The sequence below is a fragment of the Mirounga angustirostris genome, unplaced genomic scaffold (genome assembly GCF_029215605.1).
Source record: "Mirounga angustirostris isolate CCGP_5_RB_7025 unplaced genomic scaffold, mMirAng1.0.hap1 SCAF_7, whole genome shotgun sequence".
Classification (NCBI taxonomy): domain Eukaryota; kingdom Metazoa; phylum Chordata; class Mammalia; order Carnivora; family Phocidae; genus Mirounga; species Mirounga angustirostris.
Window position 1 is genome coordinate 127,605,402 of NW_026991715.1, and position 25,907 is coordinate 127,631,308.

The 25,907-nt window shown below is 43.3% G+C and overlaps 1 protein-coding gene across 3 annotated transcripts; it reads left to right on the forward strand.

Moving 5' to 3' along the window:
* The first annotated feature begins 1,855 nt into the window (after positions 1 to 1,855).
* On the forward strand, positions 1,856 to 25,289 carry C1QTNF3 (C1q and TNF related 3). Of its 3 annotated transcripts, none has more exons than XM_064596804.1 (6): positions 1,856 to 2,263; positions 7,478 to 7,589; positions 10,036 to 10,190; positions 14,118 to 14,247; positions 19,841 to 19,940; positions 23,376 to 25,289. In XM_064596804.1, the coding sequence occupies exons 1-6, from the start codon at positions 2,000 to 2,002 to the stop codon at positions 23,533 to 23,535; spliced, it is 921 nt and encodes a 306-aa protein (XP_064452874.1). In that variant the 5' UTR covers positions 1,856 to 1,999; the 3' UTR covers positions 23,536 to 25,289. The 3 variants fall into 3 exon arrangements, with proteins under 3 accessions (XP_064452874.1, XP_045718577.1, XP_045718584.1); XM_045862621.3 differs by having other exon boundaries at positions 1,899 to 2,302; XM_045862628.3 differs by having other exon boundaries at positions 1,902 to 2,083.
* Positions 25,290 to 25,907: the final 618 nt, after the last annotated feature.

Genomic DNA, 25,907 nt, shown 5'->3' on the forward strand with positions numbered 1-25,907 from the left:
CCTCTCATACTCTCTCTCTCTCAAATAAAATAAATAAAATCTTAAAAAAAAAAAAATCAACTCAGGGAACTTTTTGAAAACTATTGGCACCCAGGCCCCACTAGAGATTCTGACTCAATTGCTCTGGGATGGGGCCCAGGCACTGATATATTTAGAACCTTCCTGGTTTGTTTCAATGGGCAGCCAGGATTGAGAACTACTAGAATAGTTGAAAGGATTGAAAACAGCAGTGGAAAGCCTCGATGCGGTTGAAAGTCAGAAGAGGTTGACTTGTAGCTAGTTAGCCAGATGGTCCAGGTTGTGGGAGGTGCCAGGGACAGCTCTTAGAAAACTTTGAATGAGGTGACCTAGATTTCTGAGCCATTTCTTGTTTTGTGGTCTCCCTGAAAAATTGTTTCCAGGCCTCCATGAGGGAGCATCCCCACTAAGACACTCCCTTGGGCCTTTTCTCTCACAGCGATATTCCATCCACTTGCTTGCCCACAACACCCGTCTCAGCTCCAGGTCTGGGAAAGAAATCCTCAGTAAGAGTTAATGCCAGATAACAGCTTGATGTACTACCTTCCCTAGGGATATCTGCCTAGGAGGGCTCATCACAGGTCTCCAAGAACTCAACAGTGAGGAAATTTTGGATGGGTAGACTTACGGGATGGGGATGGCAGAGCCTCTGATCCGCCACTGGGTGAGAACTGCTCGCTTTTGAATAGGCATGACTATATATAGCCTATATATAGAGGTAGCTGTCCGGCAAAAGTGATACCATTTGAATCAGTGACTTCTGGGTCTCAGGTCCTTTGCTGCTTCTTCCCCCTTTCCAGCTGCTCTGTCACCTCATTATCAGGCCTGGCTTCTCCCAGGTTTGGCCTTCTTACAGTGCCATGCTTGTCCACTGAGCAGGAGACACTTGCCACTCATTGTCCCTTAAGTCCCAAGGTCTCTGCAATTCTCCTGGGGGAGGGGGGGCAGTGACTTTTTGTTTTGTGAGTGAATGAGTAATATTAAATGAAACGATATGTAAATAGAAGCAAATTTTCATGGCCCGGCTACATAAATGCCCTTAATTTATTATCATAAAGAAGTTAGGGATATCCATTTGCTCTTTGACCAAATTAAAATAAGTGTAGCAAATAAAAGAAATGATAATTCTCTCCATTCTGATCTGATGAAGCAGCGTGTTTGGTTTGGCCCTTTCCATTTCTTCCATTTTAATCAAGAATATGCCAGAAGGATGAGTAGCCAGAGACAGACAAGCGTCTTCTAATAGAAAGCAGGATGTTGTACCTTCATCTGGCAATCACTGACTTTAATTTAACCTTGGCTTTTGGAAACAAAGGGGAAAGGGAAATCTAGACTAGAATGGGGAAATGCTTTTGCTAGACGCGGGGACTCTGCACCCGAATCCAGCTCAGCGTTCTGGAGTCACCCAACTGCCTTCTGCTGCTGACGTCTGGAAGGAGGAATGAGTTCCCTTAAGCGGACCAGCGTGGAGAAGCATTAGCTGTACAGCGAGAGTGCATGAGCTCTCCGGATTGCCCTGAACTAGTCCGCCTGGCCATTTCAGACAGAACTGATGCAGTGAAGCCCAAATTTCCTGGCAAGCCTGAGGGCAGGTTTTTCCAAAAGCATCTCAGACCGCGAAGGCACATGTCTAATCACGAAAGCAAACCTCTGGACACATGCTCTCTGTTTCCAGCTGGTTGTGTATGTTTCCCTCACACTTTAACACAAACGTGCCAAGGTGTGACATTTATGAACCCCACCAACTGGGAGCTGCACGTATCAACCCGGTTGCCTGGCGGGGGGGGGGGGGGGAGTGATGAATGGGGGCTGTCCTGCCTGGGGAGGAGGACTGCTTCCCTCTGGCATGCCTGCAGCCTTATTTATTACACACCAAAGTATAAAAGAGCCCAGCCGGCGGCAGCTCGCCTCTCCAGCCCTGGCATTTGCCTGAGAAGCCCCGCCGTGCTCTCCAGGAGGCTCTGGGGCTCTGTTGAGAATCATGCTCGGGAGGCAGCTCGGCTCTTGGCACCTGCTGGCTTTGCTTTTCCTCCCATTTTGCCTCTGTCAAGATGAATACATGGAGGTGAGCGGAAGAGCTAATAAAGTAGAGGCGAGAATAGTGCAAAGCCACCAGCAGACTGGCCGTAGCGGCTCCAGGAGGGAGAAAGTGAGAGAGCGGAGCCATCCTAAAACTGGGACTGTGGATAATAACACTTCTACAGACCTAAAACCCCTGAGACCAGATGAGCTACCGCACCCCGAGGTAGATGACCTAGCCCAGATCACCCCATTCTGGGGCCAGGTACTCGGAATTCTCTTCTAAGGATTACTGTGAAAGCTTAACGAGTTTTGTTGTTCTTTTTCAGCTGCGATTCTTAGGATCAATGCTTTCGAGAAGTTTGCTGTGCTGCTTGTGGGGGTCTTTCTGGGTTGCTCTGGGGTCCTGGCGGGGTACGACTGCCGATCTCTGTTAGGAAATCAGCAGAGGATGTGGGGGGACACGGTGTCCCCCGGGGTCAAGAACAGAGCAGCCAGCTCCCTGCTGTGCTCTGACTTGATTTCTTTCTTGCTCTCTTGGTGTGAAAAGTGCTGAGCACGCAGATAAGACGTATCGGATTGCTGGAGACAATCATTTGCAGATTCTAAGAGAGTTGGATTTTCTTAATGCTTCCCAGCAGGGAGAAGTTGCCTTTTGAGTTTTTCACTTTGATGTGTTAGTTGACGGTGACATTTCATGCCAGGCTTGTTTATTTGATTTATAGTAGTCTAGGTTGCTAAGCCTCTATGTTCAGCCTGTGAACCATAGAGTTAGAGCAAAAAAGACTGCCTGTGTATTAAAAGCAAAACTTCATTGTGTGATTTAAAGCCTGATAATCACAGAGGACTTGATTTATTTCCCTGGGTGTGAACTCAGTGTCCAAGGAAACATCTTTCAACTCTTTTTGGGGATTTTTGGAGTGAGGTCAGGTTTCAATGTAGTGAATTGCAAATTGGTGAAATTCAATTTCATTTAAAACATTAAGAACAGACAAAACGGATATTGACTTACCTTCTCGGCATCTGGCATGCTGAAATCAGAGGAAGGGGGCAAGAAGAGTTACCTTGAATTACAAGAGCTTTGAACGAAGAGGTTTTAGAACAAAAATTCACTGTGTCTTTGCATTCAACAGGCCCTGGAAATGTTCATGCAGGTGAAATCCAAGCCTGGCCTCTCATAGACTGAAAAGTTTGGGTTGAGACTGGCGATATGATCAGACTGAAACCCCACACACGATCAGCTAGAGATCTGGGGCTGAGCTGGGATTTCTAACTCAGCTGCACAGTGCAGTCGCCCAGACTGTTCTGTCAGACCGTGTCAAAAAAAAATTGTTTCTTGGGGCACCTGGGTGCCTCAGTGGGTTCAGCGTCTGCCTTGGGCTCAGGTCATGATCTCAGCAGGGAGCCTGCTTCTCCCTCTCCCTCTGCCCCTCCCCCTGCTTGTGCTCTCCCCGTCCCCCCCCCCCCCGTCAAATAAATCAATAAAATCTTTTTTAAAAAAATAAAAAATTGTTTCTTTAAGGAGCCACAAAAGAAATAATAACCTCCAAATACTTATTTTTCAAAGCCCACTTTTAGAGATTGTCCTTTCATCTGACAATCCTTTTATTTTTTTTTTTTTAAGATTTATTTATTTATTTTAGAAAGAGATAAAGAGAGTGCACGGGGTGGGGGCAGGGGCAGAAGGAGAGGGAGTCTTAAGTAGACTCTGGGACTAAGCGTGGAGTGGAACGTGGGGCTCAAACTCACAACCCCAAGATCAAGAGTCACACACTCTACTGACTGAGCCAGCCAGGCACCCCTCATCTGATAATCTTTTGGCTGGAGGGTGACTCATGGTCCTCTGTATTTCCTTGTGGTGAAGATATTTTCATTTTCATCCAGGCTTTGACCTGGACTTTCCATTTCAGTGGGTGGGATCTTTGCTGGGCCCTCCCTGGCCTTCGCAGTATGTGCTCCCAGACGCAGCAGAAGGCAGATGTAGGCTGTTTGTTGTTATTTCTTGGCAACCAACACCCAGCTGACCACTGGAATCCAAATTACATTTCTACTTCGCCGTACCTTTGAGTAGGCAGCCAACATGCTGGAGTCAGATGAGAGGGGCGGGAAGTCACTTCCTGGCTTTCTTTTGTTGAAGTGGCAGTGGGGAGGGGGTGGGCTTTCAAACCCTCCTGGGCTCCTGAAGTATTTTCAAACAAACCCCCAACAGCAGATCCTGAGGAGATTTAGAACCATTGATATTCTGGCGATCCTCAATAGGCTCCTCTGCCAATGGGTATGGAGACTCACTGCATTTAGGATTTTCCTGTGTTCCCCTTCTTGCCTGCGTTCCCCGCCTCTCTTGTTTTAATTCTTCTTTTTCCTCATTTGTTGTTTCACCTATGATTTCCTGTGCTTCTAGTATGTGCCAAGCTTTAGGATGGGGATAAATAAGCCCAAGCCTATCTCCGGACAGTTCTGAAGGGCTCTCGTGGGGACAAATGAACAGATCATTGAATACCGTGTGGTAAACAAAATCTCTGCACAAAAGGCAGTTGGGGAGAAAGTGCCAGAGTGGTGGTGGCCGCTGCAGTGGATCCCAAAAGTGAGGCAAAAAGGATCGTTATCCACGAAAGACATAAAATCTAAAACTATGTGGGACGGCAAAGAGATGAGAGAGCCTGGGAGGGATGGGCGCAGCTGGAGCCCCTGAGCTGTTCAAGGAAGACACAGGATGATCTCAGTGCCAGCCTGGAAGATTCTGTTGGCCGGTTAAGGAGCTCAGACCTTAGTTTGCCTGCCAAAGTTGTGTTTGTTTGCTCACAACAGGGCAGTGAGATGGTCTGGCGTATGTTCTAGAAAAAGCACTCTGGCCATGGGCTTCGTGGTGGGTAGAGTGTGCAGAGACTGGGGGGAGAGCAGACTTGGGCTCTCTTTTCTAGGCAGTTTCTTCCTTTATCAATCTCCCCTCCTCCTCCTCCTCCTCCTGGACTCCCTCCTCCCCTTCTTCCCACTTCCCTTCTCCTTTCTCTTCTCTCGTTCTTCGGTTAAAGAAGGAGCTGTGGGCCCTCTTTCTGAGAAGTCACTCGCTAACAGCAGAGCTGAACCTGAGTAGCTGCCCCATGGCCTCCATCCACAAAAGGGCTGGGACTTGTCTTAGAGAACCCTTCCTCCTCCCGTGCTGCTCATTCTCCTTTGGCTTTCACATTTGACCTGATTATGAGAAAAGGGTTGATAAACTTAAGAGGGTATATGTAGTGACTCCCTAGCGTGTAATTGTCCCTTACCTAGGTGATAACTTCTGAATTAACACATCCTGTCTAACTTGTTCTAAGGGTCCCTCAAAAGGCTTGCAAGCATTATTCCATTTGACTGTATTGTGAAGGACCAGGCCAGAGGAACTTGTGAATGTTGTAGGCGGGCTCTCAGGACATGACCAACTAGTAGGAACCAGAAGATTCTCCCTGCTGGGGTGGCAGCTCTCTGCTTTCGAAGTGTTCCCGAGTAGCTTGGGCACCCACCCCCCCCCCCCCCCCGAGCAGCCCGCTCTCCTGGAGCTAACTTCTCACATTCAGACACCAGACTTTACAAATAGAATTTTTCTAAACCATTATTTGAGGGTTTAGGAAAGACCTTAGTATCTTTGCTTGCTCTTAGAGCTGGCAAGAAATTTCCTGGCCATTTTACCCAGTGCCCTAATTTAGTAGACAAGAAAAATGATGTGGGGGCGGTGGGGGGGGGGAGTGACATCACTAAAGCCACACAGAACTGAGATAGGAGTTCTGGTGCCAGGACAGACATGTTCCTAAAATTCTTAGCATCCCAGGAACTCAGTTCTATTTTCAAATGGCTCCCGCTTCAGAATTTTCCCTCCTTCTCCCTCAAAGCCCATTATTGGCAGAGCCTTGGATTTCTTGGAACTTAAAAAAACTGTATTTCACATTAGCAAAATCATACCAGGAAATTATGAAATACTTACTTCTCAGATTACGTCCTTGGATTAGAAGGTGGGGTGGTGCTGTGGTGTCTGACTTTCCAAGTGTCTGAATTTCCTTGTCCCAGACCACTTGCTTTAGCTGATTTTCTTTTCCTTCACCAGTTTTACCAAAGGTTTTTGCAGACTCCCATATCTGTCCAGTGTGGGGTCTGGTGGGCAGAAGACTAGACAGGAGTTAGCTCCACATTGTGGCCCCTGATCACTTGAGACTCCGGCTCTGAGGTGTTGCAAGAGAATGCTCAGACTACAGATAGCCTGCATTTTCCCTGATGAGCGTGGTGGAGGCCTTAAAGGAAAAGGAATGAGGGAGTGAGGAAAACGTCCAAGCCCATTTTTGATTAAACAACAACAAAAAATAGTGAAGTCTAAATGTGCAGCAATGGAAGACTTGACTCACTTTTCTGCTTGGATTTCTAGCAATAGAGAAAACCTGAATTTCAAATTCTTCCTTCCTTTCTCCCTCTGCTCTTATCCTTCCCTCTTTTGCTCCTTCCCTTTCTTTAGAATCTTTTAGAAATAATACACTGTTTTCAACAGACCATTGAATTATAACTCAAGTTTAGGAAAATTTCCATAAATATTTTATATTACACAATCAAAAGGCAAGTTACCAGTTTAGTATCACTCTAAATTTTATCAGTGAATCTAGCTCTTGTACTAGATCTGTAGCTCCTCAACAGTAAGCACACATTTTAGAAATTTTTCTTTAAATAAATAAGCAAGTCCCCTCAGTGTCACATTTGAGTACACTTAGTACCCATTAAGTACTCACTGAATATTGGTTCGAACGATGTGATAATCTTTTAGAATTTTGAAGTAAAATGTGAAACAGGACCTGAGGTTAAATACTGCTTAAGGGGGAGTTAAAGTTGTTTCAAGATGTAGATACTTAATAGTAATTTGCTGGGCTAAAGAATACTTTGTTTCCTCCATGTCCTAAGGCAGTTTAAGTGTGTTGTGACGGGAAGAGTGGCATTTTGACTCAAAATTTCTAAGAACTCTTATCCCAGTATCCTGAATATAGAAATTCTTAATAAGTATCTTGGAAGTTGATTGTTCTTACCATTTGAGGGTCACCTACTCAAAGGAGTGACAGGGGAGGCTCCTGGCAGCTGGGAATGAGAGGGCTACCTCCCAGTCCACCTCTGAAGGGGTTTCCTCCTTGGCCGTCACCAGTAGCTCAAGACAGTACTTCCCAGAAACACTGCCCCATCCCCTGCCAACACCACACTCCTTCCAAAGAGCATGCCCTTCTTTTGACCCTCTGGCTTCCTTGTCCTTTTGGTCATTGGCTCTCTTTAGCTAGCATGCCATTCAAGCCCCCACCCCACACCAGCTTTTCTGATGCTGTCGTAGGTTGTTTGGAGTTAAACTTACCCAAAAGACGAGACCAAGGGAAATTCACAAGTCCTAATGACTCCCCAGTACCATTCTCTGAAGCTTCTCTCTCTATCTTTTTTAAAGTCTCCACAAACCGGAGGACCGCCCCCAGACTGCAGCAAGTGTTGCCATGGAGAATACAGCTTCAGAGGCTACCAAGGTCCCCCGGGGCCCCCTGGCCCCCCTGGCATTCCAGGTAAGGATGAGAGAAATGCTCTGTTTGTTGCCAGTCTAATTGGGCACTGTGCCAAAATCAGAGCCAGGGCGAATCGAAATAATTTGGGTTCACTGTGCGTGATCCAAAGGGTGTGCATGGAAAATCCGAAAGAGAGTTTTGGGCGAGGACTGGGTTTACAGAGCCAATTCGGTGGAACAATATACCATAAACTCTATAGTATTTATTATTTATCCAGCTTGCAGCATCCCACAGGTGTTCGTCATCTTGGGGCACCAGATGCACTGTCGGCGGCAGAGAGGGGGAGGCTCTTCACCAGCGTGGAGTACAGAATCATGGGATCTTATTGGACATGCTCTTGTTTGGGCCTTTCTGCCACAACGCACTTCATGCAACACACTATCTAACTTTCAGGGAACTTAGGAAGTGAAGGTGGGGAGGAGAGGAGCGCCTACTGGGCTGGCTATAGCCGTCTCCACAGTGCCGTTCACTGAACTACGCAGCCTTACGTCTGATTCTGCGTCTAGCTAAGTTTTTCTTCCCTTAGTCTCAGGGTCTGTCCACGTTCAGCTATCTCTTGGTTGACTTTCATGCCTCTCTTGGGCTCATGGGAACATTTTTGGGCTCCAGCACCACATGGCGGCATGGGAAACGCTGTCAGGCTCCATTCAGACACCCTACCCTACAGAGTGTGCCCCAGACATGGGAGGTTCTGAAAACTGGCTAGTGTCTGGGGTCAGCCAAGGAAAGGGTAGCCCAGATCCTCTCTGTCTTAGGACTCCCAAATCCATCTGAGGGTTAATTGTTTTCCTCTTTACAGGTTAATTACTGGGGGTAGGACTTTTTCTCAGGATTTGACAGAAGTCCACTTGCTCTTCTCTCACTTACCCTCAGTGATGTTAACATTTATCAACTGAGTTTTAATTTTTTAAAAAATATTTTATTTATTTATTTGACAGAGAGAGAGCTAGTAAGAGAGAGAGCGCGGGAGCAGGGGGGAGAGGGAGAAGCCGACTCCCCGCTGATCAGGAAGCCAGACGTGGGCTTGATTCCAGGACCCCGAGATCATGACCCGAGCTGAAGGCAGTCGCTTAACCGACTGAGCCACCCGGGTTCACCGAGTTTTGATTTTTTAATATACTTTTGAGTGGCTTCTCTTATGAAACCAAATTTAACGTGAGAAAACATTCTGTTAGACTTTACACCGTGATTACTGTCTTGGAGTCTATGTCATGGAATGTTAAGGGTGGCTCTAGCAGGTGCAGTGATTGGGGGTAGAGAATATTCATCCTCTTAAAATGTTCTGAAGTCTAAACTCTTTTGAGGGTACAGAACAAGCTGGCCTTGACTAAATGTTTCCCAATCAAAATGGCTTTTTTTGGGCCCATTAACTTGCAAACACAGTCAAAGTTCAATTATCTGGAGAGTTTGCAAACCTGGTATAATACCTGACCAAAGGTAGCATGCAAAATAAACTGCGACAGGGTGTGAAATTCAACAAATATAAAATAAAGGGAGAGTTGTAGAAATTGTCTCTTAGTGGCAAAGTGACGAGTTGAAATCATTATCTAAGTCTTGCTTTCAAAATTATTGTTACAATTTGTATCAGTGATTTTACATCTCCCTCGGTGATAAAAGTGGTGCACATCCTTTACAGAAAAATTCAAAGAGACGAAAAAGTACATAGCAGGACACAAAACCACTCGTGTTTCATCCATTCAGAAAAAAAAACAAAACCACTGGAAATATTTTTACATAATATATAAGTACTGTTTACACATAATATTGCACTGTCTCTACTGATTCATAACTTTTTTATCTAGAAGTATCATGAACATTATTAAATGTTATTAAATATTTTCCTTTAGCATTCTTTTTTTGTGATGATGTAACATTATTTACTGGGATGTGCCATTTTTTTAATTGAGCTCTTCCAGTATTGTTTGTTTCTAATCTCTGCTATTATAAATGATACTGTGATCATCAGTCCTCAAAATTTTTCACCCAACTCTTGCTTTATAGGAAAAACAGGCTTTGGAGACTTGAGTAGCTAAGGCTGTCTTCAGTGTCCCATGTAAGAGAACCCATTTGATGATGCCTCCTTGGCTGTGTTTGGGACTGTTTCAAATGGTCTTCTTTTGCAATTGAGAGCGAACATTTTCGAAGAAAGGGTCTGGGGCACCTGGGTGGCTCAGATGGTTAAGCATCTGCCTTTGGCTCAGGTCATGATCCCAGGGTCCTGGGATGGAGCCCCGCATCGGGCTCCCTGCTCGGCGGGGGGCCTGCTTCTCCCCCTCCCTCTGCTTCTCCCCCTACTCATGTTCTCTCTCTCTCTCTGTATCTCTGTGTCTGGAATGAATAAATAAAAAAATCTTTAAAAAAAACAGGTCTGCATTTGTATAACAATAGATGGTCAGTGTGAGTGATGGGGGCTTTCTCCTATGATGCCTTCTGCTTGTGATTTAAGGAAACCATGGGAACAATGGCAATAATGGAGCCACTGGCCATGAAGGGGCCAAAGGTGAGAAAGGAGACAAAGGTGACCTGGGGCCACGAGGCGAAAGAGGGCAGCATGGCCCCAAGGGAGAAAAGGGCTACCCGGGGATTCCGCCAGAACTGCAGGTAAGTCACCTTGGGCAGATCTCCATGGGACTTCTAAACTGCCCAGACCCTTGAAGTCCAGGAAGCAGAAGGCCCGAGTGCCTCTTCACATCCTCACTGATGGCTGCTGGCCCACATGCCCGCATGCCCGAGGCTGGCTTTGCTCAACCCCACTGCAGGGCATTGGCAGGCGGCCTGTACTCTTCAAAGAGCATTTTGAAATCATTCCTAAGAAGTTGAAATTCAGCTCCCTTCTTAGACTAAATACACAGAAGCCCTGAGTATCAGCTAATGTCCCGTTTTCCAAATTGGAAGAGATGTTAAATAAAAAGGGTTTTGGTAACTCAAATATATAAATGGAATGTGTCTACCTCAAATATTTTATTTATTCATTTTGTTACATTTACCAATTTAAATCATATATATGGATATTAATATATAAGTATTATTCTCTATCAACTCAAGATCTTGTGGCAGTTTTTATTTAAACTTTTCTCTTGGGGCGCCTGGGTGGCTCAGTCGGTTAAGTGGCTGCCTTCGGCTCAGGTCATGATCCCAGGGTCCAGGGATCCAGCCCGAGTTGGGCTCCCTGCTCACTGGGGAGCCTGCTTCTCCCTCTCCCTCTGCCTGCCTCTCTGCCTACTTGTGCTCTCTATCTCTCTGTCAATAATAATAATAATAAATCTTTTAAAGATTTTATTTATTTATTTGAGAGAGAGAGAGCACATGAGAGGGGAGAGGGTCAGAGGGAGAAGCAGACTCCCTGCTGAGCAGGGAGCCTGATGCGGAGCTCAATCCCGGGACTCCAGGATCATGACCTGAGCCAAAGGCAGCTGCTTAACCGACTGAGCCACCCAGGTGCCCCCCCTCAAAAAAAAACTTTAAAAAAAGAAATAAACTTTTCTCATCAGCATCTTCTTTATCGCTAGAGACATTTTATTTTTGAGTCATCCATCCTAGTTTAGACTAAATTATATTTATTTCAGCTTAACATGTTTTGAATCTATTTATGAGGCTATAATTGAATATTTTATCCTAAGCTTACGTGTTCATTTGTCTATTGTTTATTTCCCTTTTAAGTGATGTTCAAAATTCTTGTGGCCAATAACATCTAAAACTTGCAAATGCAAGGTTAGGTCACCAAGAAAATTACTAAGTCTTGGCTATTTCTTTATTTCCTGGCTGATGTTTTTAAAATTGATTTTTCCAAGGGATTTCTATCAACATTGAAAGTTAGTGTTTATTATTAATTATAATGGTTGTTAAGTGTATCATTAGTTGCTGACGCTCTCGACGGTGTGGCTGACTGGGGGCTGTGGCCCGCTGCCCCTGCCCACCATCACAAGAAAGGGTCTATTGCCTATTGATAGCCCCAGAAAAGATCCAAATTCAAAATCTGAAGTATGGTTTCTACTGAAAGCAGATTGCTGTGGCAGCATCTAAAGTTGAAATATTATTTCACACAGCTGGGGGCTGTGTGTAATTGAGAGAATATACCATAGCCTGAGAGACTTTTAAAGAATCAGAATACAGAGACTCTTTCTGAAAGATCAATTGGGGGAAAACTTTGCTTTTTATTTGGGCATATCTGATGGTTGTTTGACCTCGGATACATTCCATCATTTTTCTGGGCCTCGAGTTTTCTAAGTTATAACCTGAGAGGTCTTTTGTGTTTCTCGAACTGTTTTTGAGGTTTTGTCACTTGTAAAGGAACGCTGTTTAATAATCTTAGCAACCTGGGATTAATGGGCCGGCAAAAATTTACAAAGAAAAGAAGACAGATGCCGCTTGGCCAGGTTAAAGGTGTCTAATGAGAGGGATGATTAATATCCCCAAACCTAGAAACTTTAATTCTAAACCTGTGATGGTTATACAAGGGCCAGGGGGCCCTGGAGTAGCCAGTCTGATGGAGCGCACCCTGGGCAATTATTAAAATGCTCCATCAATTATTTTACCCTAAAACCACAATGTAATAATTTGGGAGAACTACACTCACACATTTTATTTTATTTATTTTTAAGATTTTATTTATTTGAGAGATAGAGAGAACATGAGCTGAGAGAGGGAGAAGCAGACTCCCCACTGAGGAGAGAGGGAGAAGCAGACTCCCCTCTGAACAGGGAGCCCGATGCAGGGCTCCATCCCAGGACCCTGGGATCATGACCTGAGCTGAAGGCAGATGCTTCACCGACTGAGCCACCCAGGCACCCCCTACATTCACCTGTTTTAAAGGAGGCATTACAGAGGAAGAATGATTTGTTTCAGGCAGCCTATAAAGAAGGGTGACTTCCAGGCCCCTTCATTCCCATTTCCGAAATCCCTCCTTCGGGGTCATCCTTCTCCTTCCCCTTGCTTCCGAGTCCACAGCCCTCATGCTGTCTTTCTGACTGTCCAAATCCTTTCCGTGTTGATTCTCCTAAGCCTGCTTTCCCCTGGGTCTTCCAAACTTCAAATTATTCCCTCTCTCCTCTTTCAGCCCCTCCCTTAAAACTCCCATTCATTGAAGACTGATAATCCCAGGAAGCTAAAGAATTTTTTTTAAAGATTTTATTTATTTATTTGAGAGAGAGAGAGCATGAGAGGGGGAGGGTCAGAGGGAGAAGCAGACTCCCTGCTGAGCAGGGACCCCGATGTGGGACTCGATCCCGGGACTCCAGGATCATGACCTGAGCCGAAGGCAGTCGTTTAACCAACTGAGCCATCCAGGTGCCCCAAGAATTTATTGATCTAACTCACACTCAGTTACAATGACTCATGTGGATGGGGGACTGACATTGATTTTCAAATGTGACTGTCTAATAGCGGTACAATTCCAGTGTGGGGGGGTTTTCCCACACCCCCAAGCTAGGTGTCCTTACAATTCAACTCAATTCTGACACTACTTACCTGGAGAATGCATCAGATCCCAAGCGTAAAAGCTCAGCCCTACAAGACTGCCACCCCCAACTTCAGACTCTACTCTAAGTCTGGATTGTCATCTGTGCTTCTGACATTCCGGCTATGAAGGGGAGGCTATGAACCCTCCTGGGGTTCAAGTAATTGCCAGCATGAACTCAGAGAAACATGTTGCTTACTCAATCACTGGTTTCTTGTAAAAGGGTATAATTCAGGAACAGCCAGATGGAAGAGATGCATAGGGCAAGGTTTAGGGAAAGGGGTGCGGAGCTTCCCTGACCTCTCAAAGACCGAGTACCACTCTCCTGCACTTCCCATGTTCACCAACCTAGAAGCTCTCTGAACCCCTTTCTTTTAAGTTTTTATGGAAGCTTCATTGTATAGGCTTGATTGATTAAGTTACAGGCCATTGGTGATTGAATTCAACCGCCCACCCCTCTGCCCTTCCTGATGTGGGGTGGGACTGAAAGTTTCAACCCTCTAATCCCAGCGTTGGCTCCAATGGCAATGAGCCCCTATCTTTAGGTTACCTAGGGGCTTTCCAAAAGTCACCTCATTAACATAACAAAAGACCCCTTGCTCTCCCTAAACACTTAAGATATTCCAATGGTTTTGGGAACTCTGTGCCAAAAACTGGGACAAAGACTAAATGTATATTTATTACAAATCATAATATCACAGTTCTTTTGGAGAAAAAAATAACACAGAGTGAACAAAATTAAAAGGTTATTTGGCTGCAGGCCTACTCAGATCCTTTAATATGCTAATGTGCATTTAATAGCATTTAACAGCTATAAGTAGATTTCATCCAAATTTTCTCAGTAATAGAATTTTAATATTTCAAAAAACATTTTGAAACACAAGGTGAGAACTGCTGATATATACTATCATTTTAATGGCTTCATAGCATAAAATGTTAGAAATTACCATGATTTATTTAATTTTTTTCTGTTTATTTCCGATCTAGTTGTTACAAATAATATTGAACTAAACTTACTTTTATAAAAACCCCATTTCTTTAAGGTAAATTTCCTATTAACTAACTTTCCTTAGATTGCATTCATGGCTTCTCTGGCAACCCACTTCAGCAATCAGAACAGCGGGATTATCTTCAGCAGCGTGGAGACGAACATCGGAAACTTCTTTGATGTTATGACTGGTAGATTTGGGGCTCCAGTATCAGGTGAGATGTAAAAATAAATGAATGACTGAATTATTCAACTAGCAATCTAGAAGGAAGGACAGAAAGAAGGTAGGAAAGAGGTGAGGGAATGGGGGAGGAAGGAAAATGAAGGAAGAGGAAACAAAGAAAGGAAGACACTAAGAGAGTTGAGAATTCTTTCTGATTCCGGTTAAAACAATCAGCTCATATATAGGTTTCTGTTGGATTTCAAAGTAAATTAATTAGAATTCAAAAAGACGCATACACTTTTTTTTTTTTTAAGATTTTATTTTGTTATTTGTGAGAGAGAGAGAGAGCATGAGCCGGTAGGAGAGGAAGAAGCAGACTCCCTGCTGAGCCAGGACCCGCCCCCCCATCCCCCCCCCCCCCCCCCCGGGATCATAACCTGAGCGGAAGGCAGACGCTTAACTGACTGAGCCACCCAGCCGTCCCAGATGAATACACTTCTATGATTACTAAGATTTTTGACTCTGATTCGAACTGAAGCAAATAATCCCTCAGAGGACATAGTTACCTCTGACTTTAAAACTCTTTAGATCATAATTCTCACAGTTTAAATGTGTCATTACGGTGCCCTCCTCTCACCACCACCCCAAGGAGGACCTGATCCTTTGAATAGTTTTTTTATTTGAATTTTTAAAATTTCTCGAGCACTTCTGTATTCATTTCCTATTGCTGCTCTAATAAATTCCCACAAACTAAGGGGCTTAAAATGACACACAATTATTCTCTTGTAATTCTGGAGGTCAGAAGTCCAAAATCAGTGTGACTGGACTGACGTCAAGGTATAGACAATGCTGGTTCCTCTGGAAGCTCGAGGGCCTTGCCTCCTGCAACTTTGAGAAGCTGTCGACATTCCCTCTCTGTCAGCCACATCATGTCAGTCTCTACTTCAATGGTCACGTCACCTCCTGGCAGATTCTGACCTCCTTGGCTCTCAAGGGCAGCGTGATCACCTTGGGCCCCCCTGGGTAATCTGGGATAATCTCCCCATCTAAAGATCCTAAATTTAATCAGACCTGCAAAGTCCCTTTTGCCATATAAGGTATCATTTGCAGCTCCTGGAGATTTTAGGAATTGGGCCGATTTGGGGGTCAGCATTCAGCCCCTACAACTTCCTTACTTTCAGCCACCACAAGCTGATCGTCTGGGTAGACTTTTCCTGCTGTCCTTTGAATATGTGGTTGTAAGCCTTCTTTTTGCCCTGAAAAGTTTCTTTGAATTATATTTTTAAATATAAATTTAAACACTGTTTTTCCTTCTCATTGCTGTACTAAGGTGGGGTGGCATTGGGAACAGTCTGACTTGTGTTAGGCAATCAGGCAATAAGTGGGCACATTGTCTATGGGATTTTTTTTTTTAAGATTTTATTTATTTATTTGACAGAGAGAGAGATAGCGAGAGAGGGAACACAAGCAGGGGGAGTGGGAGAGGGAGAAGCAGGCCTCCCGCGGAGCAGGGAGTCCGATGTGGGACTCGATCCCAGGACCCTGGGATCATGACCTGAGCCGAAGGCAGACACTTATTGACTGAGCCACCCAGGTGCCCCTGTCTATGGGATATTTTTGAACTATAGTAAGACCAATGAAAAGGTCACTAGATTTTTATCGTCATCCTAGTGCAGCAATTCTAAACCATGTCAATCATAAAATACTCCTCCCCTTTGGGGTTGACCACTCACAAGCATCCCCCCCTACACACACACACACACACACACACTTTAGGACACCACTGGTTGGTTAACTTGTGAAGGGCTCCCATTATGTTTTGTTGGTTTTGTGTTTAACTTTTCTTCATCTGTCTTCTGTATCTATTATTTTCTCGAATCTCTTGCTGTTTTTTTTTAATTTCCATTTCATGTTGTTTGCTTTCTCTATCACTATTCTGCATGTTCTTAATTACATATGCTGAGGATGAATTTTCCTTTTTGCTTCTTCCAATTTCTTCTGTCTTATTTCTGTGATTTTTCTTTACTCTTTCTATGTCTAACATTACTCATTAGTCCCAGTTTTTAGTTCCTCCTCTTGTCTGGACATTTCTTTCTTTCTTTCTTTCTTTCTTTTAAGATTTTATTTATTTATTTGACAGAGAGACAGATAGCCAGGGCAGGAACACAAGCAGGGGGAGTGGGAGAGGGAGAAGCAGGCTTCCTGTGGAGCAGGGAGCCCGATGCGGGACTCCATCCCAGGACTCTGGGATCATGACCTGAGCCGAAGGCAGACGCTTAACCATCTGAGCCACCCAGGCGCCCTTTGTCTGGACATTTCTGCCGTGAGTTAATAATGTTCTTTCATGGAGGGATTTGCTTCATTAACATATTTTAAACTCAGGATGGAATATTTGGTTACAGTTTTCATCTGCTACCTGACATTTCTTCTCAGTGAGTATTCTTCCTCTATAGGTAGTTTCTGCTCATGTTTTCTACTTTCTAAAATTAACTGGTGGTTGAATGAGTTGGATTTCCCTAGACCCGCCAGGGGCAGTAATTTCTGCTGAAGGCGGAGGGACTTCAGCATACTTCCGGCTCCGTGGTTCCCTCTCCTGCTAGCAGGGGACTCAGTCTGCTCTTTGAAGTGTGGCCCTTCTGTGTGTTTTCTCTGTGTGGCCACACTTCCTCTGCTTCCCTCCTCAGACTGCAGTGGGTCTGGGAAGACTTGTGAGACCCAGCCTTGCACGTGTAGTTCTCTTGCCCTTAGGAGTCCTGTTTTTGCTGGTAGTTTCAGAAATCTGCCACTTTAGGACCACTCACCTCACTTTTTGTACTTTATCTAGCAATGTTCCCCCAAAACACCACTTATGCTCGTAAGAGCTGCTTTTCCACATGTGTGGCCCTTCTCCATCAGGGAGTGCCTTTTTTCCAGTACTGTGAGATCTGCCTCGGCTTGGCCTCCTCAAAACTCCTTGCCTCTGCGACTCTGCCTGCTGTCTGTTGCATTTGACAAACTTACAAGTATTTGAAGTTTATTGGCTTTTTTCAGACTCCTAGTTTTATGAAAAATGGATTCTTTCTGGTGTTTGTTTTCAATGCTCCTTATTTCCCTGTGTGGGATCTAGAAGGAATAGAGGAAAATTATGATGGATGCAGTCGCCATACTACATTTGTCACAAGTGCTTTTAATGCCTTGATTTAGTTTTCCATGTAGCTAAACTCAGAAATAAACAGATATATGAAGTGATAGAAGCGATCTTTCATCACACTTCAACCAGTTGTAAACCTTCTTATGTGATTTTCTGCTCTGAAGGTTTACAATTATCTTGTAACTATTTTGTTACACACTATCTGGGCTGCAGTTTACATAAGCACCTCGAGATGCCCGATGGCTCCATTGCTTTCAAGGGCTTTATAATGGAAGTTCAAAGATTTAGTAGTTTTTTGGAACTCTCTTGGGTCATCATTTGGTAACAACCATCATTTGCCTCCCACTTTAAACCTCATCCAATAGATGACAAATTGAGCATTTTCTACTTTTTGACTTTGGTAGTGATGGGACAGAGAAGGCTGATTTTTGCAATTACAGTAACACAAAGACCTGAAAACTGTAGCACAAGTGTGTTGCCTCTTCTTTCAGTATCTTCCCTTGCAGAAGAAAGCCATAGGTGGATATGATATATATTCACTTTTATATTTCCACTTCTAGGCATTTCATTTATTCCCCATCTGGTGTCTTAGTCTGCTCTTTCTTTCTTTCTTTTTTTTTTTTTTTAAGATTTTATTTATTTGACAGAGAGAGACACAGCGAGAGAGGAAACAGAAGCAGGGGGAGTGGGAGAGGGAGAAGCAGGCCTCCTGCCAAGCAGGGAGCCCGATGTGGGGCTTGATCCCAGGACCCTGGGATCATGACCTGAGCTGAAGGCAGTCGCTTAACGACTGAGCCACCCAGGTGCCCCTTAGTCTGCTCTTTCTAACATGCTTCTGCAATCTATTTTGTATAGCAGCCATCATTGTTTCAGGAGAACCAATACTTTTTCCTGCCATTTTGATTGCAGCTTTATCTTCTTGAGGCATTGAAAATTGTCACATGCGTGTATCGTGTGTGTATGTGTGTGTGTCTAATACGTTTTGTAAAATATAAAAACCTAAACACCATAAACTGCTTTCTTCAAGTCCTTTAATTTTAATCTGCCTTTACTTTTCATCTGTGAACCAATCTCTAGGCATACGAATGGATATGACTGATTTTTATACCAGTTCTTTCATTCCCAGCGTATTGAATATGCAAGCCTGGCACTAAGTGAAGCATAATCACACTTCTTCAATTGGTTCAACTTGACTCAGAAGCAGGCGGTCAACATGATACCCTTACAGCTTCTATCTTACTTGATTGTACATTTGAAAAAAAGCATAGGACTGTGCCATGCTATTTTTTTTTTAAAGACATTTCTGGCTTTTTCTCTTACAAGGCCTGCTGCTATGGTCTGAATGTGTCCCTCCAAAATTCATACATTGAAAACCTAAGGCCCAAGTTAATGGTATTAGGAGGTAGGGCCCAAAGGCCTATCATGATTACCTCATGATGGCAGAATTCTTGTGAATGGGATTGGTGCCCTCATGAAAGAGGCCCCACAGAGTCCCGTAACCCCTTCTGCCATGTGAGGATACAATCAGAAGTCTGTGACCTGCAGGAAGACTCTCCCCTGACCGTGCTGGCACCCTGGTCTCAGACTTCCAGCCTCTAGAACTGCGAGAAATAAATTGCTGTTGTTTCTAAGCTGCTCATTTGGTGGCATTTTGTTATAGCAGCTCAAATGGACTAAGACAAGGTCACTAGTTTAAAAATGTAGCATGGAAATCCATAAAAGCTTGATGATGTATATTCATTCATCTTTCCAAAATGCACTCTCAAATCCCACATCATTTGGAGTTGGGAAGATTTTCCTTTTTGCTCATCTCTCTGCTTTTTGATTCGTTTTAATCTTTTAGACTGTATCGGGTCATATTAAGTTCCTTTCTGTTAGGTGGCCTAGAGACTTATAAGAAAACTCACATCTTTTAAAATACATTGATCCTTTACAAATGAGAAGGATCCCTATTTTTAGTAGCAAGGTCATGCCGCTGAGTCATAGTTGAGTCTCTCTTTATTGTACATAAGTTCATCTACTTACAATGAATAACACGATAAATTACTAAAACTATTTCTTCAGAACTGATAAACACTTATCTGCTAAAATACTTCTTATCTCTGGGTAACATCTCTGTGCTGAGGGTACTCATCCATTGTAATGCTACACATGGTTCATTCTGTTAGGCCGCGGAGGCTGTGTGTTCATCCACGCAGGGCTCTGTACCTTGTCTAATAAGAGTCCTGTGGTAGGCGCTAACCTAATGACAGTTAATTGATACCTAGGAATAGCATGTACCTCACCGTAAGCACTTATCGGGGATACATAGTACCCACAGTGAGAAAGTCTCAAAAAACTTTAAAGTAGTTTGAAGGTGAGAGCAGATAAAGGAACACTCATACAAATAAAGGCGAAGAAGAGCCTACATACCAAATAGAATAGAAACAAAAAAAGGGAAGTCATACAGTATATCTCCCGGGCCTCGATGTACAATATATTAATACAAATGTGGCTATATACCTGCCTTTTTCAGGTGTGTATTTCTTCACCTTCAGCATGATGAAGCATGAGGATGTTGAAGAAGTGTATGTGTACCTCATGCACAATGGCAATACAGTGTTCAGCATGTACAGGTGGGTGGTCTTCTCTATCACAGGGATCAACCATGCCACCATGGCTTGCTCAAAGGATGGCAAATGCCAGGGAGTGTGTAAGAATCAATAGCACCTGACCTGTCATCACCAAGAGCTCCCATATACCAATATATGGCCAGATTATAATTACTATTTGGGAGGAAATAAATCTGATGAACTTAAGAATAAGCAGGTTGATAAAAGGCCTTGAGCTAATCACTAGCAACACTCCCCATAACTAATCATTTGTATCTTTTTTTTTTTAAATGATTTTATTTATTTATTTGAGAGAGGGAGAACACACATGTGCTTGTGAGAGCAGGGCAGGGGGAGAGGGAGAGGGAGAGAGAGTCTTTTTTTTTTTTTTAAGATTTTATTTATTTATTTGACAGAGAGAGAGAACAAGAAGGGGGAGCAGCAGGCAGAGGGAGAGGGAGAAGCAGGCTCCCCGCTGAGCAGGGAACCCAATGCGGGGCTCCATCCCAGGACTCTGGGGTCATGACCTGAGCAGAAGGCAGACGCTTAACTGACTGAACCAGGCGCCCCCATTTGTATTCTTTCCTTAACTCATAACTTCTTTCCTTCTTTCTCAGCCTTTTCTTCTATTTTCTTACTCTGGCCAGAGTTCACCCCTATTGATGGTCTTCTCTACTATCTTCCTCAGCTGACAGGTAGAGAGCTGGGAGTAGACCCGGGTCTTTAGGCTATGCCTGGCCCTAGAGCTTCTTGTAAAAAAATTGTTTTAGGGCGCCTGAGTGGCTCAGTCGGTTGAGTAGCCCACTCTTGGTTTTAGCTCAGGTCATGATCTCATGGGTGATGAGATCAAGCCCTGCATGGGGCTCCCTGCTCTTGGGGAGTCTACTGGGAAGATTCCCTCCCTCAGCCCCTCCCCCCACTCACTCTAATGTGCACACAGGCTTGTGCCCCCCCGATAAATAAATAAACAAATCTTTAAAAAATTATCTTAAAAAGAAATATTACAACTTGTTCTGATATAAGCTTAGGATGTGGGAAAGAGGCAGAGAGCCAACATCTTTCCCATAACTAAATGGGTGGTTGAGTTATTTATTAAAAACTCTAGTTGCTATCTTATCCCTGTCATTTTTGATGACTTGGGAGGATTGCCATTTCTTCTGGTACCTGGCCTCCAGTGGGAAGATGTATTTGAAAAACCAAAAGAGAAAAAGAGAAGTAGGTGAAATTGCTGCAAAAAAGAGACTCAAGGGGCACCTGGGTGGCTCCGTCAGTTAAGCGGCTGCCTTTGTTACAGACCATGATCCCAGGGTCCTGGGATGGAGCCCTGCGTCCGGCTCTCTACTTGGTGGGGAGTCCATTTCTCCCTCTCCCTCTGCCTCTCCCCACTGCTTGTGCTCTCTCATAAACAAATAAATAAATAAATTCTTAAAAAGAGAGAGAGACTCAATATGGCAGCTCAAACACTGCAGAACTCGATGTTGCTTGACCAGCTCCAGGATGGGGAAGGGCGAGGCAGAGAGGGTGGAGGAGGGCTTGGGTGGAGGCAGGTTGGAAGGGAGGTGCTGTATCTGGGTTCTGAGAGATGCAGACTGGTGAAAGCAGTTCTGTCACCTGTAAAACGGACTTGCAAATTCTCCCTGGTCATTGTCATTGCCATAGTCAGAAGGAGAAAAGAGCAACAAGCTTGTGAAGATGTTTATGCATCACACATTCTATTCAGAGAATACAGTTACATTGTTCCCCAGCCCTAACTCCCCTCAACCAAGGCAAGGGCAGCAAGGAAAAGTAGAGCTGCTCCTCTGGAAGCAGGGAGATGGAGTCTGGTGAAAAGCTAGGCTTCTCTGCTCCTCTGGCTACCAAGTAGCTGTTGAATTCTTCTACATTTAGAATGTATGTCTCCCCATCTCCACCCCCACGGAAGACATCCAAAACTGCAGTTCATGCATCCAGCTCAAAGCTTAGGAATGAGCAATCCTTTTTATCAAGTCAGCCTCTCAGCTGTTTTTCTCTTTGGCCCCTAATTCTGTTCTCTGAGAGGACCTTCCTTGTTTATTTGTCTCCATCTAAAAAGTGAGTAGGCTTTCCCTGGGGTCTTTCACAGCCCACTTCCTGCTCGTGCAAATTTGAGGTCTAAGAGTATTTAGTATTTAGTCAAACATCCCAAGTCCTTTGTGAGCCAGGTTTGGGTTTCTGGGTAATACCATTTCCTCAGAAACTTAGCAGGCTTTTATTCCATTTGCTACCAGTCAGTTATATGTGTTAGCAAACCACACCCAACATTCTTTTCTTGACAGTTTTTCAGCCTGTTCTTTCCTTGATTCCTTGTTTTCAGGCCCTTCTGTCTTGACTACCTAAACAATAGATTTAGGTAGAAAGGCAATATTTTTAATCCATCAAGTTATGTCACAGGCTGTGTCTATTAGATTGAATGAGAAGTCTTAATAGGACAACATCGACTATCTCTGCTATCTCTGGTATAAAAGCACTTGGCTTTTCCAACCCTGTTAGACCTCAACTTTCTAGACTCTCCCTTTCTGCTTCCTGTGCTTCAGACATCTCAGGTTTTGTCTGAACTAGTCTTTTGCAGAAACATCTTACTAAAAGCAGTATTTTGCCTTTTCCAGTCACTTTTTTTTTTTTTAAGATTTTATTTATTTATTTGACAGAGACACAGCAAGAGAGGGAACACAAGCAGGGGGAGTGGGAGAGGGAGAAGCAGGCTTCCCGCTGAGCAGGGAGCCCGATGCAGGGTTTGGTCCCAGGACCCTGAGATCATGACCTGAGCCGAAGGCAGATGCTTAACAGCGGAGCCACCCAGGCGCCCCAGTCACTTCCTTTCTTAGGGTATAGGCTTGGTAGACATAAGGTCTGCTTTCCACATTATCCGATGTTTTCCTAAATGTTTTGCCCCATCACGACATAGGTCTCCAGCTTTCAAGCCCACAATATTTGTCTCTCTGCCTGATCCTGAGCCAATGCAACATATTTTAGTTTGGCTTATAGCAAAACCATCCTTCAGTACCAAATTTTAAATAAGTTAGGGTAGACTAAATTGCTATAACATTAACCCAATGGCTTAAACATAATAGAAATCACTTTTCTTCTCATGGAACAGTCCAGAGTGGTTGTTCCGGGTTGGGGCAAGTGAGACAGAGCTTCTGGCAACATAGTCTTCAAGAACTCAGGCTACAACACTTGGCTTCCAAGGTCATTCTGGTCATTGTCATTACCAATCCACATGGTCATAATGAGGAAGAAGCAAGGAGAGGTGTTTGGGAGAGTTGTGTTGTCCAATCCTATAAGTGGTACATGTCATTTTTGTTCACATGCTATTTAGAGAACTTAATCATAGGAGTCTAAGTGCATGAGAGTCTGGAGGAGAAGGGGAGGACATACTTTGGTAAAGAGGTGACTGTCCACTGCAAAGACTAAGTAGTTGGTACCTTTTTTTCTTTACAGTTATGAAACAAAGGGGAAGTCAGATACGTCCAGCAACCATGCAGTACTGAAGCTGGCTAAAGGGGATGAGGTTTGGCTGAGAATGGGCAATGGCGCTCTTCATGGGGACCACCAGCGCTTCTCTACCTTCGCAGGCTTCCTGCTCTTTGAAACCAAGTAAATATATGAATAGACCAGCTCTACTTTTGGGAAGATTTATGGCTGCACTGGTATTGTTATGATCTGAGGGACACTAGAGTTGAGGGTTCTACTCAGGAGCTCAGAAGAAGAATCCACAAAACAGTTCCCCTCAAGTGACCTTGACTAATATACTTGGCATGTTTACTCTTCCCCAGGCACCTAAAAAAGAATTCCCTTCTTGATACAGGTTGGAAATAATTGTTTCCATCAAAGAAGTCATTTGCAAAGAATTTGGCTGCTCTGTTTTTAATTTAATAGCAACTTTCAGGAATTCCTGAGGTTTGTGGTTCATCATTCTTTAAAACATTTCAGAGACCAGGGTGCAGTGATTATTATGGGGCCTGGGAGGAACAAGGGCACTTGCCAGGACCAAGTTACCAGAAACATTTGTAAAACCTAGACTGGGAAGTAACACTTTGATCCAGTGGGTCAATATTTATGAATAAATATAGATATTTTTAGTAGTTTCAGATAGCTTTTAGATAAGAAAAGTATTCACAATGCCCATAAATAATGGACTCCTCCTTTTTTTTTTTTATAAGAATACTGCTGTAATTAAATCTTGACTTGTAATGGCTTATATTTTTGGATATAGAATTTTCTCATGATCCAAAATTGGGTTTATCAGATCTGACTTATTATATTGAATTTTTCCCATTGTGTTTCTCAGATTATAATCGATCTTTGTTGACCCTGGCCAGCTTAAGTGAGGTTACATCCATATATACAGATACAGTGATCTTCTTCTCTCTCAATTTAGAAATTACCCCAATAAACTTTACACATACTGATATTCGAAGGAGCTGTAAACTCAGTTACATACAAACTAATGGATACAAAATATAAGGGCATTCCATTTAGAAGACATAAAATAAAATCTCTTAACCTTTTTAAAAATAAAAAATGATATGACTTTTTTGATTACCATATTTAAGCAATACTTACAATGAAGCTGTGCTCCTTTACTTTTGCCTGTCCCTCCCCAAAAAGGGACAAGTACAGAAGATAGTACACAGATTTTGTTTATTTTAAGCAAAGGAAGCATCATTGGCATATGTGTTTACCTTAATGTCAAATTATATTTAAAATGCACTAGAGAGATACCTGTCTAGCACATGTCATTTAATGAATCCCTTAGAAGCAATTAGCCCTTAATTTATTTTCTGTTACAATGTGAATTTCCACAAAAGCTTTTAAACTATGGGTTTAATTGTATTGATTACCCCCTCTAGCTAGAAGCAGAAAGAATTAATTAGGACTGCCCTATCAGCTAACTTGGTGTGCTCCATGCTCAGTTCTGTCTTTGACCCTTTCTTTTGATCTATAAATATTTTTAAATTCTTCCTGACCAACACAAGCAACGTTATTTGTGAATGGATATTATGGATATTAGCCAAAATGTGCTTGACTGGTTGGTAATGTTTTTGTGATTTTGTGTATGTCCCCCACTGCCCCTGGGGCTGTGTGGTCATGGGTGTTGAGGTTTATTATTTCCAGACATCATAAATATTTTGTAAAAGTGTATTGCCAACAGACATTTGAATGTTGCATGTTGCCCAAAGGGATTCCATGTCTAAAGAACATACACTATTAATAAAGTGCCTTAGAAGAAGATATTGGCTTAGCTTTAGATAAAACTGAGGTGAGAAAAATGTAAAAGCATTGTATGGAAATAAACATACTTTTGTTAAATGTATTGTTTTATAATGTTCTGAATAAAGTTGAATAGTCATACATTGTAAGTCACTATGGTTTGTTAACACAAAGTTAAAATATTTTCATGCAGATGATGTAAACAGCCATACATCGATGATGTAGGCACAGAGCATGGTCATTTGTCTACAAAATACTCCACTTTTCAGTTATCCCATTGTTATGACTTCAACCCTCTGCAAATTTAAGACATTGATGTTTGGAGGAGGTCCTTTAATGTAATCTGAGTATCTTAAGGGACCAGGATCTTCATCACATATATGAGGTCTTTCTATGCTGATGTAAATTCTAGTTTTCTTCTTAGTAGAGACACCCAATTTGGTTGCAGGCAGGTGGAAAAGACTTTAGGCTTGCAAATAAGTCCCAGGTGTAAAAAAGAGTGCTTAGTAAGGAAGGTGGGGGAAGATCAAGATTGATTGTTTCACAATTTTACCCATGACCAGAATTATATCTGGAAGATTAATTTTACAAGTTTTCATAAAATTGAGGATGTAAAAAGGAGATAGTAGGTAGGTATCATTTAAGCAACCAACTTTTTTAAAAAAATCCCCTTTACCTATTTCACTCATCCCTTCTGTTCCCCTTTGGCAACCATCAGTTCTCTGTATTTGTCTGGTTTTTTTTTTTCAAAATTTGTTT